The sequence below is a fragment of the Onychostoma macrolepis genome, chromosome 24, assembly GCF_012432095.1.
Source record: "Onychostoma macrolepis isolate SWU-2019 chromosome 24, ASM1243209v1, whole genome shotgun sequence".
Classification (NCBI taxonomy): Eukaryota; Metazoa; Chordata; class Actinopteri; order Cypriniformes; family Cyprinidae; genus Onychostoma; species Onychostoma macrolepis.
In genome coordinates this window covers 24094573-24112838 of record NC_081178.1, presented here as the reverse complement: position 1 = coordinate 24112838, position 18266 = coordinate 24094573, and the positions used below count along the sequence as shown (strand labels likewise).

Sequence of the window (18266 nt, the reverse complement as noted above, 5' to 3'; positions counted from 1 at the left end):
CTTTTACTCCGACTAAGTTCTATATCAGAGGTTTCCAAACCTGTTCCTGGAGGGCCACTGTCCTGCAGGGTTTAGTTCCAGGCTTCTAGTCTTAAACACACTTCCAGGTCTTCAGACTCGCTAGAAACTTCCAGGCAAGTGTTTTGATGCTGGTTGGAGCTAAATTCTGCAGGACGTTGGCTCTCCAGGAGCAGGATTGGATACCCCTGGTCTATATGGTAAGGTCACTTAAGTCAGGAGACAAATCATGGTAAGTTCCCCAATAGGGATGTTTGTATGACCAGGACATGGTCCGTGCACATCTGTCACTTATCAGGGGTGTATTACGCACATGCAAAGTGATACTCAAATGACAACGTGTGCAACAATCTTATAATAGCATTTTGGTTCCAACAACTGAGATGAAGGCACATTTTAAAGCACAAACTATCTGATGAGACTACACGTGTCCGATATCCCTCATCTAATACAAGTGGATCTCAACTGGTTGATCAAAACCCAAAATTGGGTAGCAGGGATGTTTTGATAGGGTCTTGGTAGACATTATCCAACAACGTTGCTTGGCATCCCCTTAGCCTCAAAAACCATTAACAAAACTACTCAAGGCAGTAGAAAATTGATACGGTTTGTTAACGTTGAGTCACCACTTGGTCCTGAAGCAATACCTGTTGAGAACCACTTGACACACTGAACCGATCTGAATTGGTCACATTGATAGAAATCTCACATTTCCACTTAATCCAACATTAAATCACTCGAGCAAACTCGACATGTCTCAGCCCCCCCCCCCACCCCCACCCCCAAAAAAAACCCATTCCTCAACTCTCGCCCCAGTCCAGCTCCGAACAGCTGGAGAAGTAATTACGGTCGTAGAGATGGTCCCCTGGAGAAGAGCCCAGATCATCACTCTACTCATAAGTCATCAGAAAAGAAACGTCCATGTTTTTCCAACTTGAATCAGAAACGTGTCCAGGGAAGTGTCTTTCCCATTGCCTGGTCCTCCAAACATACTTATCTATGAAGTTTTACATACAAACATCTGATCCTCAATGGAACATCTCTCTTACCATTTATCATAGTATAAACTGTTGAAAACTAAAAGGAAGCAGCACTGTGGATCTTGATCACCAAGTGAAGTGGATCCTTCCTTGAAACCTGAGCACACAATGCTGCCTTCATGCTGACACGCTTTCATTCATCCTCTACATTACAATACGTATGCTCATTTGAGAAAGTCAGCAACCAAATGAGTGCAAAGCAAAGAAAAGGCAAACACCTGATGAAGCTTTAAACCAATCCACCACCACCAACAGTAACTAAAACCATACCCATTGCATCAGTTGTAATGTGATTGCAGCCTTGATCATGAAAGACAGCTTTTATTAGTAAAACACTGAATCATAAAAGACCTATTGTGTATACCAATGTGGTTTAATCTTTTTTAATCTTCAGTCATGGCATTGCAATTTAGGCTCCAATGAAGATCTTGCACAAACTCCCATATTCATTCAAATAAATGTCTAGAAGACGACGTTAATCACAGCTAAGCCCTTTGACAAAGCAGAGACATTTATGGCATAGCGTGAATTCTGACAGATCCAAGATGTGGGGATAAGTTCAGGACTAGCTGACAAACCACAATAATCAGCACCTTGATTGTCAGGGAAGCAGAACGTCTGAAACTTTACCCCTCATAAATACAGATGTCATCCTCAACAAGACCTCAAGCTTGTTTCAATGTTGGAAACATGCAGTTGCAAGACTATAGTTCAAGATTAATCCCAAAAAGATTGTGCCTAATTCTGAATATTGGTTTTGGTCACTCACTTTTATTGTTGGAGCATTTTGCAGAAATATTGATTCCTAATAAATATAGCAGATTACGTCAATTTCAACAGTTCTGTGTGGTTCAGGCAATGCAGGCAGTAACAGACAGTATGTGAGACCTTTGAAACATGTTGAGCAAAGTTCTTCTGCAGTCAGGACTTAAACAGCAGAAACTTGAAACGACAGTTAAAAAATTGGCAGGGAAGTTAAAGAACAAATGAAAAATACATTTTCGAAATCAATGAAAAGAATATATATTAACAAAAGAAGACATTGGTTGTAATTCTAATACATGTTGACATCAAAATACACTGCATCACCTATGGTCTAAACATAATGTATTTTGATACATTGGGCGTGTCCCTCAATGAAATTCGAGCAAGTTTCCGAGCGAATGAACGGGAGTCCATTGTCCTTCTCTCCCTGTACCTCCCATTCTTGGAATGCTTGATATTCCCAGTCTGTCTGTCTGTCTGGAAGTGTAGTCACTGTTAACTGGATATTCTTTCTACTTGGATCAGGAGGCAGCCATAGCCTTGACCAGGTAGAGTTTGTCACCCTGTTCGCTGGTGAAGATAGGCGCCTTTTTGTAGTGTTCCACCAACTCCTCCATTGAGTTAAACTTGCGTTGTCCAATGCAGTACAGGTTGTCCTTCAGTTGGACTTTGAAATGCTTGTTTTTGGACTGAGCTTTCAGCGATATTGAAAAGTCATTGGGCTAGAAAAAGAGAAAACGGAGAAAGGGAAAAATGTCAATTTAGACCAATTGCTGAAAGCAGGAATCTTAGCATATTTATCAGAATACAAGGAGGAACGTTTCTGTCTACTTACTGAGGACTCACTGTCCCGGATAAGGAAGTCTCCCTCTGTGCCCCTCTGGTTGAGTGCCACCTCTGCCTGATGACGTGTCACCTTCCCGTAGTACCACTGCTTGCCAGCGAAGCGTCCACTGGATGAAGGCTCAATGTAGTCACAGTCAGGTGTGGGCGGCCCGGCCATGCTGGCTGAGTTGTGCGACTCCTGCAGAACAGTCACGTAGTTCTTCGGCACAAGTCCCATCTGCCCGTCGGCTTTGCGACACTTCCACCACTCGGGGTCGTTTTCTGGCTTCTCCACAACATCCATAACCTCCCCCTTCTCAAAGTTCAGCTCTTCGTCGTTGCCCGAGCTGAACGGGTAGAGTGCCTGTACTGTGTGCAGCACCCGGTTGCCGTTCGCACTAGGAACAACAGCAGCCAATTTATCCGACAAGCCGGCGGAGTCATTGCTCGCCGATCCATCTGCATCCTCCGTCACGTAGTTGGATGGAAACCATCCTGAACGGCCGCTGTAGCTCCCCCTCCACCAGCCATCACTGCACTTCTCCATGACGATGACCCTTGTGCCCTTAACCAATGACAATTCATCTTCCCGCTCGGCCGTGTAGCTGAATTTGACTAGTGCAGGAAGGTTTAGGTCATACAGACGTTCGCCATTGTCCGGGTAGAAGTCAGAGTCCGCGTTGGAGGCCGTTTCACGCATGCCTGTCTTCCGTTTCACCTTGCCGATTCCTGCATACATACAGAAAGAAGAACCATTCAGGTTTTCCCAAATACACAATCAGTGTCCCTTCTTTGTACTCAACTACTTGTAACTGTGGCATTGCAGATGAAAACTGCAGTCAGTGTGGAAAGCCAAGAAAATCGGTAACGCAACAAAGTTGAGAAAAGTTCATTGAAACTAAAGCAATTTAGCAACTAGGGGACTGCAATGTTTCATTAAGTCCACCTTATTTGTTAACAAATCACATTTTCCGAGAGCTTTTTGCTTCATTCTAGGATTGCCTTTTACAATAAGAATACATGAGACAGTTTTTTTTAGAAAGTGGCCGATACAATGTACAAGGCAACGTAATTTTGCTGCTCAACTTCGTGAACAGTCTTCGTTTCAAGGATGGCCTAACGGTTATAGAGTCGGGCTTGTAACCCGAAGGTCCCGGGTTCGAGTCTTGGTAACAGCAGGAATTGTAGGTGGGGGGGGAGTGAATGAACAGCATCAACTGAGGTACCCTTGAACAAGGTACCGAACCTCTAATTGCACCCTGGGCGCCACAACAAATATGGCTGCCCACTACTGTTCACTACTGTGTGGGTGCACTCGGATGGGTTAAATGCAAGCACAAATTCAGAGTATGGAACACAATACTTGGCCACGTGTCACTTTACTCACTCACTCACTCAGAAGCATACACCTGACACCTTCAAATGGTTTTGTATCAGTTATTTTTTATTCTGAGAAAAAGCTCATATCTTTATGGCTGCACTACTGTCCACTACAAAATAACACATTTAACTAAAGGCATCTATCAATGGCAAGCCTTAATCAGAAATGAAAAATGTGTTGAGACAATCTCTTCAGGGGGTAATTTCATCACCCCGCACCCTGCACTCATTCCATTCTTGTTGAAATTATCTGTGAAAGCAAAGAGCATTGTATTTTGATACAGGCACCAACAGGCAGGGCACGAGTGAAAGGAGAACTTGTCCAAACACATGTTACAGTGCAGTCAGGCTTGTGTTTTCATACTGACAGGGGTTCACAGTAGCTATCAGCTCCCGCCTGCTTGAGCAATGTGTCCTCTCTTAGTAAACACGGGCACTGGTCCAGTTTCTAAACCACCCAATTACAACCAACAAATCATGTTCTCACCACTTTCTACCACTCATAGATCATATGACAAGCTGTGTATTTTTGCCGTCCTCCTTGATCATGGGAATGATTCAATTATTCCCATGTGAACAAGCATGTAGGAGCAACAGAACAATTCCGCAAACAAAAAGAAATGCTTGCTTTGACAATGCAAAAAATATAGCCACCATGATACAAGGGTGCAAGTTTATTTTAAGAAAGGTTCTTTATCATTTGCCACCTGTCTCGCACAGCTGTGTGGTCTAGTTCTGTTCTTCAGAGAAAAGTACAATTAACTGCAAAGAGACACTGGAATGATTACCACACCCATCGTCCTCCTCCACGAGGAAGGAATGAGCGAGGGAGTGTTGGGTTAGGTTCATGGATACTGTCGAGGATTCTGGCTTGTCTGACCACATTAGGTCAAGGCAAGTGGGCTGGTCTGGAGGATTAATGGAGAATATCTGACCCCGAGGCCTTTTGACCATGTTGGCGGGTTTGGCAAAGGTTTGTGAATAGTGTTACCGTGCAGGAATGTCCACTTGGCAGTGAAGTTTGTACCGGCCCAATCCAAAGGCCCAAAGACAGATAAACACTCTCTCTCTTTACATACTTTACGAAAAAAGCACAGCAACAAAATTATGGTACTGGATGGTAGTACCATGGAAATTTATAGAATACAAAATGCATGGCACTTCAAAGAATACCATGGTATTACAATAGTATCTCTGCTAAAAAAAAAACAGCTTAAACTAGCCCAAGGTTGTTTGTTTGCTGGTCTAAGATTTTTGCTCAAAGTAAGCCAACCCCCACTAAAACCATCAGATTAAACCATTCTCACCAGGGGAAACCAAAAACCACACCAAATTGCATTAGGCTGGTTTACCCTGTTTTCAACATGGAAGTAGGCAAACTCAGCCTTTATATTTCAAATTAATATAGGCTACCTGTAGGCACTGTTCAAGAATAATACTTACGAGATGTGATTTAACAAAACTTGACACCCGAAAAGCAGATGAAACCTTCGAACCACTCTTACCTAATCTAAAAGGAAACCACCCAATTTACTTTATGCTTACTCAGGGGTTAAAGGTTAACAGAGTGAGAACAAAGCTTTTCCAACGGCTCTTTCTGCTTTGAGCGAGATGCTTATCACAGCTCGAGGCCAGAAGAATTCACTTTGTGCTTGCGGATACCTCTACTGACTGATTTGCATTACAAATGTATGAAATCCCAAACCAAGATGTATTTGCCTCTGGCCTCCAAGCTATGTCCGATTAAGGGGATTGTCATTTGCATGGTCAATGTGAGCAGGAAGTGAATGTAAAGTGTACGAGCTTTACTAACTGGAGCATTTAGTGCCCCATGCGTGAACGTGTTGGTGCATGTAACCGTGGGTGTGTGAATCTTCTGACAGCATGAGTTAAACTCGTCTACAAATTCAAAAGGCTTTTCTTACGTGGACAGTTCACCCAAAAATGAAAATTCTGTTACAGTTTATTCACGCTCATGTCATTCCCTTCCTATGAGCCGTCATGACCATATCATTAGGTCAGCTAGTTGATGAGAACCAGATCAGTATGACTTATGACAGAATCATTCAGAAAGGTTTTATAAACAGATCAATTGATTCATTAAAAAGATCCAAATAAAAAGTAGTTAGCACATTGCTACTTTTTCAGTAACATCAAAAAGAACAACATCTAATGAGTCTCATAATGCAAACCTATTGTACAGCTTTGTAAGACCTGGCATATAGTGAGAAAGTTGTTTGTATTGTTTTTATTGTATTTTTATAGTGTTTATGTGATTTGAAAGCTTGACTATCGAAAAGAGTGACTAGAACAAATCTTAATTTCTCCAGAAGAAAGTCATACAGTTTGGAAAGATTTAAGGGTGAGTAAATGACAAAATGTTCACTTTCAAGTGATCTAATTCATGAAAAAAATAAGGAAAATTTGAATGAAGAAGTGTGAATAAATGCAAATCTGGACTTAAATGCCAGTTGAAATATACAAGGATTATGAAGGCAAATTTCAAGTTGTCACTTGTTTTAAAAGGCAACTGATCTTGGATGTGTGAATGTTCAGACCAGTGGTGGTGGTTTTCTTGAGAATGATACGACTGATGTTGTAATCCACCCACTCAGTCATTGGAATAGTCAGTCTACATGGCCTAGAGGGAGCTGAGATGGGCAGTTTACGCAAGTTTATTTTCAGTTCTCTTAACTAACACTTCTAGACAGTAACCAACCACATCAGCACAAACACACAATTTCCCAAACAGGTTGGATCACACATGGCGGGTGTATCCCACATAAGTATATGCTTTATTTAACACTTGGAATTGCACTTTTTAAAAACAGATCTGTGCATGTGTTGAAGATGATGTTAATGATGCTTGTCAAAATTTGCCACCATAATGCAAAGAGGTTTTGGTCTCTATAGCCTCGTTCAGACTGTCAGCCCAAATCCGATTTTGTGCATATCCGGATGGAATCTGATTTGAATAACTGACTGTCCACACAGCATATCGCAACTGTTCATATCCGATTTGTGCGTCCATAAACGCTCTTTCGTTTTTGCTGAATGTGCATTGGTTTCTATGGTAATGTCGTTGCGTTGTTACGCCTACGTTAAAAACAACAGTAACAACAATAGAGTTTGCAATAGAGTTTGAATAGGATTCCAAACCACATAAGAATGTAGCTCGAAACGGATTTGCACAAATCGGATTTCATGTAGTTCGTTGCTGTTCAGACTATTTAAATATGATCAGATTTCAATCGGATTTGCACTAAATCAGATTTGGGCTGACAGTCTGAACGAGGCTTTTGAGTCCATGGATGTGCTGCTGAAAGAACAAAACACATTGTATTAAGCCATGGTCTGTTTCCTGAATACAGAATTAGGAATTTTCCTGGATTCCTATGGAGGATGCTCAGGAAGGAAGCTGCACGCTTTGTATGGCCATAACTCAACGTGTATATATATCTCTGTCTGTTTTATCATCTTCTCCAATATTACTTTTAAATCAAGGTTGACCAAGAAAAAAAAAAAAAAAGTCATTTGCAACTAACTGGCAACATTACAACTTGCAAAACCCAACAGAGTTTCATCTAAAGCTTCTATTCCACCCGCCCAACACACTACATCCACTTCCCTTCCATTTTCAAGTCTTTCCTCTGAGTGTGGCATGAGCTGGCTTAGATTAGTTGTTTCCTATGGTGAGTTCATCCTATTGTTCTCCAATATAAGGCTGAACTCCATTTAAAAGCAACCTACGGCTATGAATAGGTGGATTTTATGCTAGGTAAATAAATGAAATGAAAGTGTGGCAAACAAACATAACCCAAGTCTTGTTAAAAAAAAAAAATGTATTGTGGTAGTACCACGGAAAATGTATTGTTTCAGATGGTTAATATTTAAATATACATAATGGTACTGAATGATGACCATATTCATACACCACAGTGTTTACAAGTTGCTTAAATGCACTTAAGGAATATTTGTCATGGTACGGTGCACATCCACATGACAGCTGGCGTACAGTTGCCTACAAAAATCATACAAGAATGAGAAAACCCAAGTAGAGATATTGTGTCGTCTGAATTTTTTTAGATTTTGCACAATGTGCCCAAGTGTATGAATGAAGGAGATGCAAGCAAAACTGTGAAAACAGGAAAGAAAACTCATTTGCACTTCTAATGTAAAAAGCTAGGCTCAAAGCCGAGCGGAAAATAAGACATTCTTTTAACTCAAAAAAGACAAGACATCAAAAGGCCTCCAATGACAGTGACTGTAAACCACAGAGCCCTCTTCAACTGCTCAAGACTGTGTGCACATCACACGCTCACTCGATGCACAAACGAATTAAAAACAATCTGCAATGAACAGACCTCGAAAATAATTTTTACTTCCCTAAATGAAACCCGCAAATGCTCAACATCAGCTTAAAAAACCAAGACAATGCAAAGACAGATTCAGCAATAATAGGGGGATTTTCAAAGAAATACTAGAGTCATATTTCATCCCAACAATAAACAAAAGTAAAAGATAATAATGGCTATTTTACTTAGTTTGATGACATTAATATATTATATATATATATATATATATATATATATATATATATATATATATATATATATATATATATATATATATATATATATATATATATATATATATATATATATATATATATATATGTATGTATGTGTGTGTGTGTGTGTGTGTGTGTGTGTGTGTCTGTGTGTAAAAGTATTACAAATAATTAAAAAGACTGTTTTAGTTTGTTTTATCAGTTTTTATCAATTTTCTTCATTAATGGCATTGTCATAAAATCAAAAAGCCAAAATAAATCTTATAGCTGATAACTGAAATTCTATACTACTGTCTAAAGAAATTAGAAATACAACATTAAAAACAAAAATGTATTGTTTCTTATTAAAATGTATTGTTGCTTATTTATCTAAAATTTATTTATATTAATTTTGAGATTTGCTAAATGTTTAACATCATATAAAATGTATTCATATATACATGTCCTATGATTTATTTGATTAATAATACGTATACACAAATTCTACAAAATATAATTTATGTATTTCTTTTGATTTTGAGGTGAAACATTCAGTGAGATTCGCCCTTATAAGCACTGGCACTCGTTTCTGGTGCAGGTACTGTGAAGACACGCTGGTATAAATAGCCTCTGTTGCACATCTGTGCTTGTTTGGCTAGCGCAGGCCCGTCGAGAGCTCCTCAGGGAGTCAAACGGGGGTCACAGCCCATCCACGTATGCAGCACCATCAGCCGTGTGTGTGTTTTAGTCAGGAGTACTCCAGAAAGCCATCAGCACTTCCTGTACACGTCTTGTGTGAGAGGACGCTAGCATCTGAATTAAAGCTGCGCGTTTGTCCCTCTCACAAAGCGACATTATCTGCCGGTGTTTTCCCATCAGCTTTATAAGTGGCGAAGTGGGAAGTGGAGAAAAACAGACGGATGGGCTGACGCTGCAGTGAATCAACAATCCAGTTTCCTCACTTCCTCCCTCACAGGCTCCAAAGATCTGAGGAGAAATCTGTCTCAAATTAGAGCACTTCCGCTACGAGCGGAGGCCGAGCGACAGGAAAAGAGAAAGGGTGAGATGGAGTAGAAAAACTGGGAGAAAAGGATGCCAAAAGCTAAGACCACCTCTCAAGACGGGTTTCAATGATGAGCTTAATGATAAGAAATCAAGGAACCGTTCACGCAACCATTAAAAAAAAAAAAAAAAAAAAAACTCATTTTGGTCGCCAACTGTCGTTCAAACTCGTATCACTTTCTTCTGTAGAACACAAAAGTTCTACTTAATGTCATCAAATGCCTAACATTGTTGATGGTCGCATGTCATGTGGCTAAATCCACGGACGAATGAGCATATGAGCATGAACTAGGCACTAATAATCCAGCTGACACCGCCAAAACAATATTTATTGCCATGTTATGGCTGATTATTGATGAGTGCTTGATTATAATATATTCTGTACTATTTAGTTTAAATGAACTGGAAATAAAACACTAAAACTGAACATTCAAAATACTACAAATGAATTTAGGCATCAAAAAAATGTCAAATTTGCTGAAGATTACATTTAATAATGTTATTAAATTATTACTGTAATTACCTTCACAATCATCTAACATGCACTTAATTAATTTGTAATCTAAATGTAAAAGAGAAAATAAGCAATTAATCAACTAAATATTAAAAACGTTCAACGTTTTGAGTTTAATAGGATATAAGAAAATAATCTCTTTTTTTTTGTAAAGACATTTATAATGTAAATTCTAACACAAAGAATCCTGTAAAAATGTATCATGGTTTCCACAAAAATATGAAGCAAAACAACTGTTTTGAACATTGATGATGAGAAATCTTTCTTACTATATTAATATATTAGAATGATTTCTGAAGGAAATGTGACATAGAGGACTTGAGTAATGAAGCTAAAAATTTGGCATTAAAACAAAAATATTCAAATTGAAAACAGCTATTTTAAATTGTAATAATGTTTGAAAAATACTGTATTTATGTAATAAATGTAGCCTTGGTGAATTCTTTAAAAAAAAACAACTTGCCAATCTCAAACTATTTTTTAGCTATAATAGCGATAACAAATATTGGTATGACTCTCATGGGTTTTGAAATACAATGTGCTTGAGAAATAAATGGCTTAAAGGGACTGTGCACCCAAAAACATAATTACATACCGATACACTTCAAACACGACCGCATCGCGTCCTTCGGTCCTTCAGCATCTTTTAATACATGTCGGCAAGACACTAAACTGTCATTTCTGCACAGCTACAGAAAGACCTGTCAGTGACTGTAGAAACTAATAACATATTCCACCAGCGGCTGTCCCAGAAGACATACGAGCTTCATCGATCAGCTCCAGCAGTACGGATGACACAATGCTTTCAGTGTTTCACCGAGAGCTGACATCAGCCCACTGACACGAGGAAACCCCACGACAGCAGACCCTCAACACCCAAACTACAGAAAAACATCGAGAAGGACCGGTGGACTTCAGAACCAAACTTGATTAAAGGAGGCTTGGGCTGGGAGAGAAAATTCCGGTTGAGTGTAACAGGAGAGTTTAAGTGCACAAAGAAGAGTGGAAGTTCTTTACACTGTGTGTGTGTGTGTGTGTGTGTGTGTAGTGCAATTACAGGCTTTTCAGAGCACTGCCCGCCCAGCTGCTCGACTAACACACAGAGAACGAGAAAAAAAAAAAAAAAAAGAGACTACTTTCTAAGCCAACTTGCCTGTTTGGTCATATTTTGTTTCCAAACTAATTTAAAAAAAAAGGTAAAGTGTGTACAAATGACACATTAATAGAAAAAGAGAGTAAAAATAGTGTGTGTGTGTGGGGGGGGTTACTGAAACTCCCACTCAGCTCAGAATGGAAAAGCCTTTCAAACTTCCCTAATCCTGAAACCAAGAATGTCTCAATACAAACTCAATCCAAGCTAAAACTTTCAACGCTGTCAGCTTTCTAGACTGGCGATAGAGTGAGGAGGAGAGAAAAGTGTCAAAACTCACGGAAGAAGTGTTTGAAGAGGTTAGCCATATCCATTTTGGGCTATCCCAGCGACTCGGCACTTCCCTCTGCAGCTGTGCAACTATTCCATGTGAAACACCCTCCTGCGAGTGAACCGCTCTCCGCCTGCACAACAATCGGGCTGCCTGACCACGTGACCAGTGTGGACCAATCACAATCAATCCCTCCTTTAGCAGGACAAGTCTGCCCCCCATACACACATAGGGAACTCATGACTAGCAGGCAACACTGACTGCCAATATCAGACTGCTTTAACAAACAAAACAGCTTTTTATTTTTATTTTTATTTTCACATTTTTTTCAGCCTCGAATGATTGATATTCATTGACAGCAGCAAGTTTGCACAGAACGAGCCATGAACACCCAGTCTGTTCATACTAAAACAAGAACATGTAACATGTTTGGACATGTTATAAATGTGGTATTCTTTAAGGTACCATGAAAATACCAAGATGATTGCCATATTTATGTACAGCATACTAAAATGCTATTAGCATCTGATACAGAAAAATCCACAAACGTAATAGTTGAAATACATAATCATTAATATTAAATAGGCAAGTTATGTAATTCAAAAACTGAAAAGGAAACGGTTGCAAATTTAGCCTCAATTAAACTGTCACTTCATAGGGACTAGCTAGTGTGTGGATTTTTATAGTTATTGATAAACTTATTTTGTTTGATCGTATTTTCTTACAATAAACTGTGCAGCAAGGCTGAAGGTTGAGCACGATGAATGCAATCAACACCAATAATATGATTAAGATTATTTGTCATGTGACCCTGGACCACAAAACCTCTCATAAGAGTCAATTTTTTGAAACTGAGATTTATACATTATCTGAAAGTTGAATAAATAAGCTTTCCATTGATGTATGCTTTGTCAGGATCAGATAATATTTGAAAATCTGGAATCTGAGGGTGCAAAAAAATCTTAATATTGAGAAAATTGCCTTTAAAGTTGTCCAAATGAAGTTCTTAGCAATGCATATTACTAATCAAAAATGAAGTTTTGATATATTTATGATAGGAAATTTTCTAAATATCTTCATGGAACATGATCTTTACTTAATATCCTACTGATTTTTGGCATAAAAGAAAATCTATAATTTTGACCCATACAATGTATTGTTGGCTACTGCTACAAATATACCCCAGAGACTTACGACTGGTTTTGTGGTCATCTTGTAGGAGGAGTGCAGATGATGTTACTACTTAGGCATTATATTTCAATGTAAAGATTAAAATAAAAAAATTAAATGTCAATTTACTCACCCTCATAACGATGAAACAGTATGAAAATTTAATATCACAATTATAGTGACCAAAATTATAATGGTTATCAATATTATCATGATTCTATTAAAATGTGCTCAAAAAGTACTCGTACATAGATTGAAATCATATCACCTAGTTTTATATTGAAAACCAACAAACGATAAATAAAATTAGCAGCACTATGCACTTCTGTTTGCATTAAAATAACATTAAAAATGATGGTCGGATTTTAAACACAAAAATATATCCCTCAGATACATATATCTGCAATTTCGTTCGGAGTCGCTTGCGGATCAGAAACTAAAAAGGAACATATTTTGCTGGTTAGCTATATTTTAGGATTTCTACAGTAATTCATCTAAAACAATCTATTCCAGGAGTCCTTCATGGGGTCTAGAGAGGTGCAATATGACAGAAAACCTGTGTACTGCTCACGGCAGAGCAGGAAGGGCACCTAAAGGTGTAGACACATGCAAACACACGCGCGTAAACTTAAAACACAACAACAGACATATAAGAGAAAGCCTCAAGAACAGAGTCTGTGTGAACGAGCCGTTTTCAAAACAGCCGCAAAAAACAGTGACAGTGAGCATGGCTATCAGCACGCACACAACTCTCATTGTACACCTCCAGGCTCCTGTTCCTGTGTACCACCAGCACAGACCCAACCTCCAGCTAACCACCACAGAAACGCTTTCAGATTAAAGAGCAAACATGCGTCTCACAGACGTGTGCCGGCAGTTCCATCAAACGTCACGTCAAATATTTACTAGCAGAGACTGTGGCTTTAAAAGGATGAAAAATGTTCAAAAGCTAGACTTGCACATACGTACATTTATTTATTTGTATGGCACAAACTATCTGACAGCATTAGCAAACTTAGGGGTTGTTTACACGACACTATTTTCAACAAAAAAAGGAAAACTTTATGCGTTTTGTCCGTTTCTCTTGACAATTGCGTTTTGGGGGCATGAAAACAGGTTTCAAAGTGCAAGGTTTTGAAGACAATACCGTTATCGTCACTATGCACATAGTGTTTCTTTACAAAGTGACAGCGCCAGCTGCTGGCCTGGCATGCATAATACAACGCTTTTAGTCGGATACATCTGAACGGGGATCGTTTTGACAACATTGCCATCTATATGCAAAATTTTCAAGAATGCAAAGGAAAAACTTTTCTGTTTTTAGTAAAATCGTTGTTGCGTAAACGTATCCTCAGATATAGCGGGCTAAAGGGATAGTTCATCCAAAAAATTACTCGCCCTCATGTCGTTCCAAACCATAAGACCTTCGTTCATCTTCAGAACACAAATGAAGGTATTTTTGATGAAATCCAAGAGCTTTCTGACCCTGCATAGACAGCAATGGAACTTCCAAGTTCAAGGTCCAGAAAGGAAATAAGGACATCATTAAAATAGTCCATGTGATATCTGCGGTTCAACCATAAGGTTATGAAGGTACAAGAATACTTTTTGTGAGCAACGAAAACAAAAATACTTATATTCAACAATTTCTTCTCTTCAGTGTCAGTCTTCGATGCGTGTTCAGAAGATGAACGGAGGTCTTACAGGTTTGGAACGACATGAGGGTAATTTATTATATTTTTAAATTATTTGAAAGATTTTTCATTTTTGAATGAACTATCTCTTTAAGCTTTTGCATCAAATAGAGGCTGAAAACCATGATGTTCTGTTAAAAAAAATAAAAAACAACTAAAAGAAAGGCCAAAGAGTCTTGGTATAACTATAGAACGACACATTGATTTGCATTTGCACTCTGGTGCTTGTATTGAAGACGCTGGCTGAGGGGTCCAGGAGGTCTTCAGGTGTGGTAAACATGGTCTAGTCTAGACAGGAACATGATGAGCTAATCTCTTTGTCTTGCTTATCTCCTGACACTACGCCTCACATTCCAGTGTCACAAACGCTTCCCTCATCAACATCTCAAATCCTCTAAATGCAAAAGAATTTGGCATGGGATGAAAAGTCACCCTTTATATTTTATGCATGCATGCTATTGATCATATTGTGAACGATTCATCAATGCATGCATCATGTTTCATTTTAAACCTCAATTTTTTATTAAAATATCAAAACCTAATCTTCTGGTGCAAGAGCAGAATTCTCTCTGGCAACATACTGGTCTTCTCCAATAATTTAGTCCGGTTAAACCTCACATTCAGATCTACCTCCATCCAGTCAACAACTGATGCATAGAACCATGTCACCACCGTACAGAGTTTTCTTTTTCAACAATCTGTTTAACTCAGATGTTTGTCACAACACAGAAGAAAAGATCTGTTGCAACTTCCGTTACATTGCAACTTTAAGTACAAACACTAAGAACATCATGCTTGATATCGCTGAATGTATTTAATGCCTTCATCAGATTCAGAGATAGGCCAATATTTTGCACCAATATCAAAAAGAGAATACCATAAAAAATAAAAATAAAAAAAATTGTAAGAGAATTACATTTTTTTTTTTTAAATATATGTTTTCATGGTAAGCAAATTCTCCCCTAATTCTATCATCACTAAAATGCCTCACAACATTTTACAGAGTTGTGTTTTGACTGGCATTAATTTGCAAATTTAAAAATAAATAAATAAATTAAAAAAAAAAAAAAAATATATATATATATATATATATATATATATATATATATATATATATATATATATATATATATATATATATATATATATATATATATATATATATATATATATATTTACCTATTAATAAGAATCTAATGATAATTACTTACTGAAATTAATCAAAAACAAACAGCCTTGATATGTAAATACTATAAATGAACAAATATAGATTTTTAAACAAATATATATATTTTTAGCATCACAGTACTGTGTAGTGGAATGTTTTTCATTCATTATAAAAATTATGCGAAAAAACAAGTTTCAATTTCAACCCATTGATTCAACCCATTAATAAGGCTCATTTTATGCTAAACTTAATGGATTTGACAATAAACCAAACATGGGGCATGCACTGCAAACACAGTGTTGTCACTCAGAATTGTTAAGATTCTAAGCAAACAAGTACATTGAAGACAAAATAGGCTGAAAGATGAACTTACTTTCTTTGATGTCAGTCAGTGCATACACAATATCGTAAGACTTAGGGTTTAAAACACCTCTAGACAACTTAAAAATGACGACACTTACTGTACATGAAAAATCATTCACTGAATTTGTGAGACTTTGAGAGCGAGCAAGCAGTTGAGCGCAGGTGGTTTGTCAAATGAAAGCTAACAGTTCAGTACTGTATCTTCCTGTGTATCTCAGCAACATCATCGTGGTCAAAAAAACAAGACTCCTCAGGAAATGACAAGACGAATATGCCCTACATACTAAACCGCACATTACCCAATTAGAAACAAATATATCTGGAACTCTTTAAAGCAGAAGTGGATTCAACTATTTGTTTGCAAATGGTTTCGTTGCCCACACAACACTGAAAACGATCATTGTCATTATTGACTCACGCTCATCTTATTTCAACCCTTCCTTCTATATGCAACCAAAGTTGTTGCATGTTATTGCAGAGTTAGAGCAGAAATCAAGATTCTCCATGTATAACAACATAAATGTGTGTCTGTCTTTCACACAAAGCTATTATAGGGCTTCAGAAGTCACATGGGTTACAATTTAGGGTGTTTATATCATTTCTGGAGCTTGGTAACATTCTTTTTCACTTTCGTTAAATGAAAAAGAGTAGCCTGGACATTCTGCTAAATAACTTCTGGTGAATTCTGGACATTCTGCTGACTGAGGTTACATGGGTTTGAAGAAACAACAACTGGGAGATGTTCTTGAGTAAAGCAGAAGTTGCGGCCTCACCTAAAGTGTCTTTGAGGTTCTTGACGATTGAGGCTTTCCTGGCACTGTTCTTCCGTTCGACGTAGTTAGATGGCACGAAGCCCGTCTTGTTGGTAGCGTTTCGTACTCGCCACCAGGACTTGGAGTCGTCCAGGAGCCAGAGACGCTCGTTCTTCTTAATGTCCAGCTCCTGGTCCTGCTGGGCCATGTAATCAAACTTGGCGATGACAATCACCTCTTCCGTCATCTTGGATTTATTTCAACACTGCGGAAGATAATAATTGAATTGAGGTTACATAGTGGAACTTGAGTTTCTTTAACAAGTGAAAGCAATGATGAAAAAGCTCTGGTATTTAAGAAAAGAGAAAAATCTCTTCCAATGTCCCATTTCAAGGTTAAATTACTTTTTGAAACACCAACAGAAATCTTCAAATGAACTCCGTAAACAACTACTGACATTTGCTGGGAACAATCTGGAGTGAAACTTGGAAGTTGTAGAGTTCCTGATGTTCAATTGGATGACTAAGCCTGACATGATGGATCTAAAATGACAGTTTTTGTATTACAAAAACAACAACAGCGAACTGGAGAACAATCAGGCACTGCAGACCTTTGAGCCTAAAGGACATGAGCTGGTAGCCTTCTCAAAAACAGACCGCCACTGATTGGCCAGCAAGGCTCAGGACAGCAAACCTGGCTGTCAGAATGGGTTTACATCTTTGTTCACCTTCTCATGAACATCTCCAGGCCACAACATAGGTGACCTACTTTCTAAAGGTCTTTGGACTCTAGTTTTCATTAAACAAATGCTATCCAGCAACAAAAACGTTGAAACGACGCCCTAAACTAAGACACAAGGAGTGTCTGGACTAAAAAGAATATAGGTACATTTAATACTCAAAAAAGCATTTGTTGCAACTGATATGCAGATTTGAGAAGCTTGGAAACACAAGGACCACATAATTATACCTGTTATATACTGTAAAAGTGTGAAATTAGCTGTAATTTCCAAGTCTAAAGGTGCAGTCACAAATTTTGGTGAAAAAATCCATTGTCTTTTGTTAAGTGTAAGGATGCATGAACTCAAACCAAGCAAAATCTACATAGAGAAAGGTTTTGTCCTAACGCTAAATTCCCAACCGTATGGATTCCCACTGAAATGAATGGATTTCTTCAACAAAAATTCTGATACTGAAACAAAACCAACTATCATCTATGTTTTTACTAGTTCTGATAATCCAAAACCACTTTGAAACTGCTTAGCAATGCCTTAGCATTAAGGCTGGGCCAAAAATATTATCACAATATTTGTTCCATATCATACAATATCAATAGTTTGATTAATTTACCATTAAACTCCACAGAGTAGCTACTTTTTAATTTAGGGCCTCATGATGTACATTTTATTTTCCCCTGAATTCTAAAGTTTGTGTGTTCATGTCCTCATATATTGAGACGCAGATGCTGAAAGCACCATGAGCATTGTGCGTTTGAGTTTGTATAGACAAAACTGCATCATTCATTCACACATAGACACACAAAACA

At 38.2% G+C, this 18266-nt stretch overlaps 1 protein-coding gene across 5 annotated transcripts in view; it reads right to left on the bottom strand.

The window, feature by feature from the left end:
• Nucleotides 1-1809: 1809 nt before the first annotated feature.
• nck1b (NCK adaptor protein 1b) overlaps nt 1810-18266 on the bottom strand; it is a 39537-nt gene continuing 23080 nt past the window's right edge. For 3 of the 5 annotated variants that reach the window (XM_058764837.1, XM_058764834.1, XM_058764835.1), the window contains 3 exons: nt 16743-16986; nt 2659-3377; nt 1810-2545 (listed from right to left, as the gene is read on the bottom strand). In XM_058764837.1, coding sequence (XP_058620820.1) covers nt 2345-2545; nt 2659-3377; nt 16743-16968 — 1146 coding nt within the window. In that variant the 5' untranslated portion in view covers nt 16969-16986 and the 3' untranslated portion in view covers nt 1810-2344. Of the gene's footprint in view, nt 2546-2658; nt 3378-11583; nt 11712-16067; nt 16158-16742; nt 16987-18266 lie in introns of those variants that run through there. The other 2 variants (XM_058764839.1, XM_058764838.1) reach the window with 2 other exon arrangements.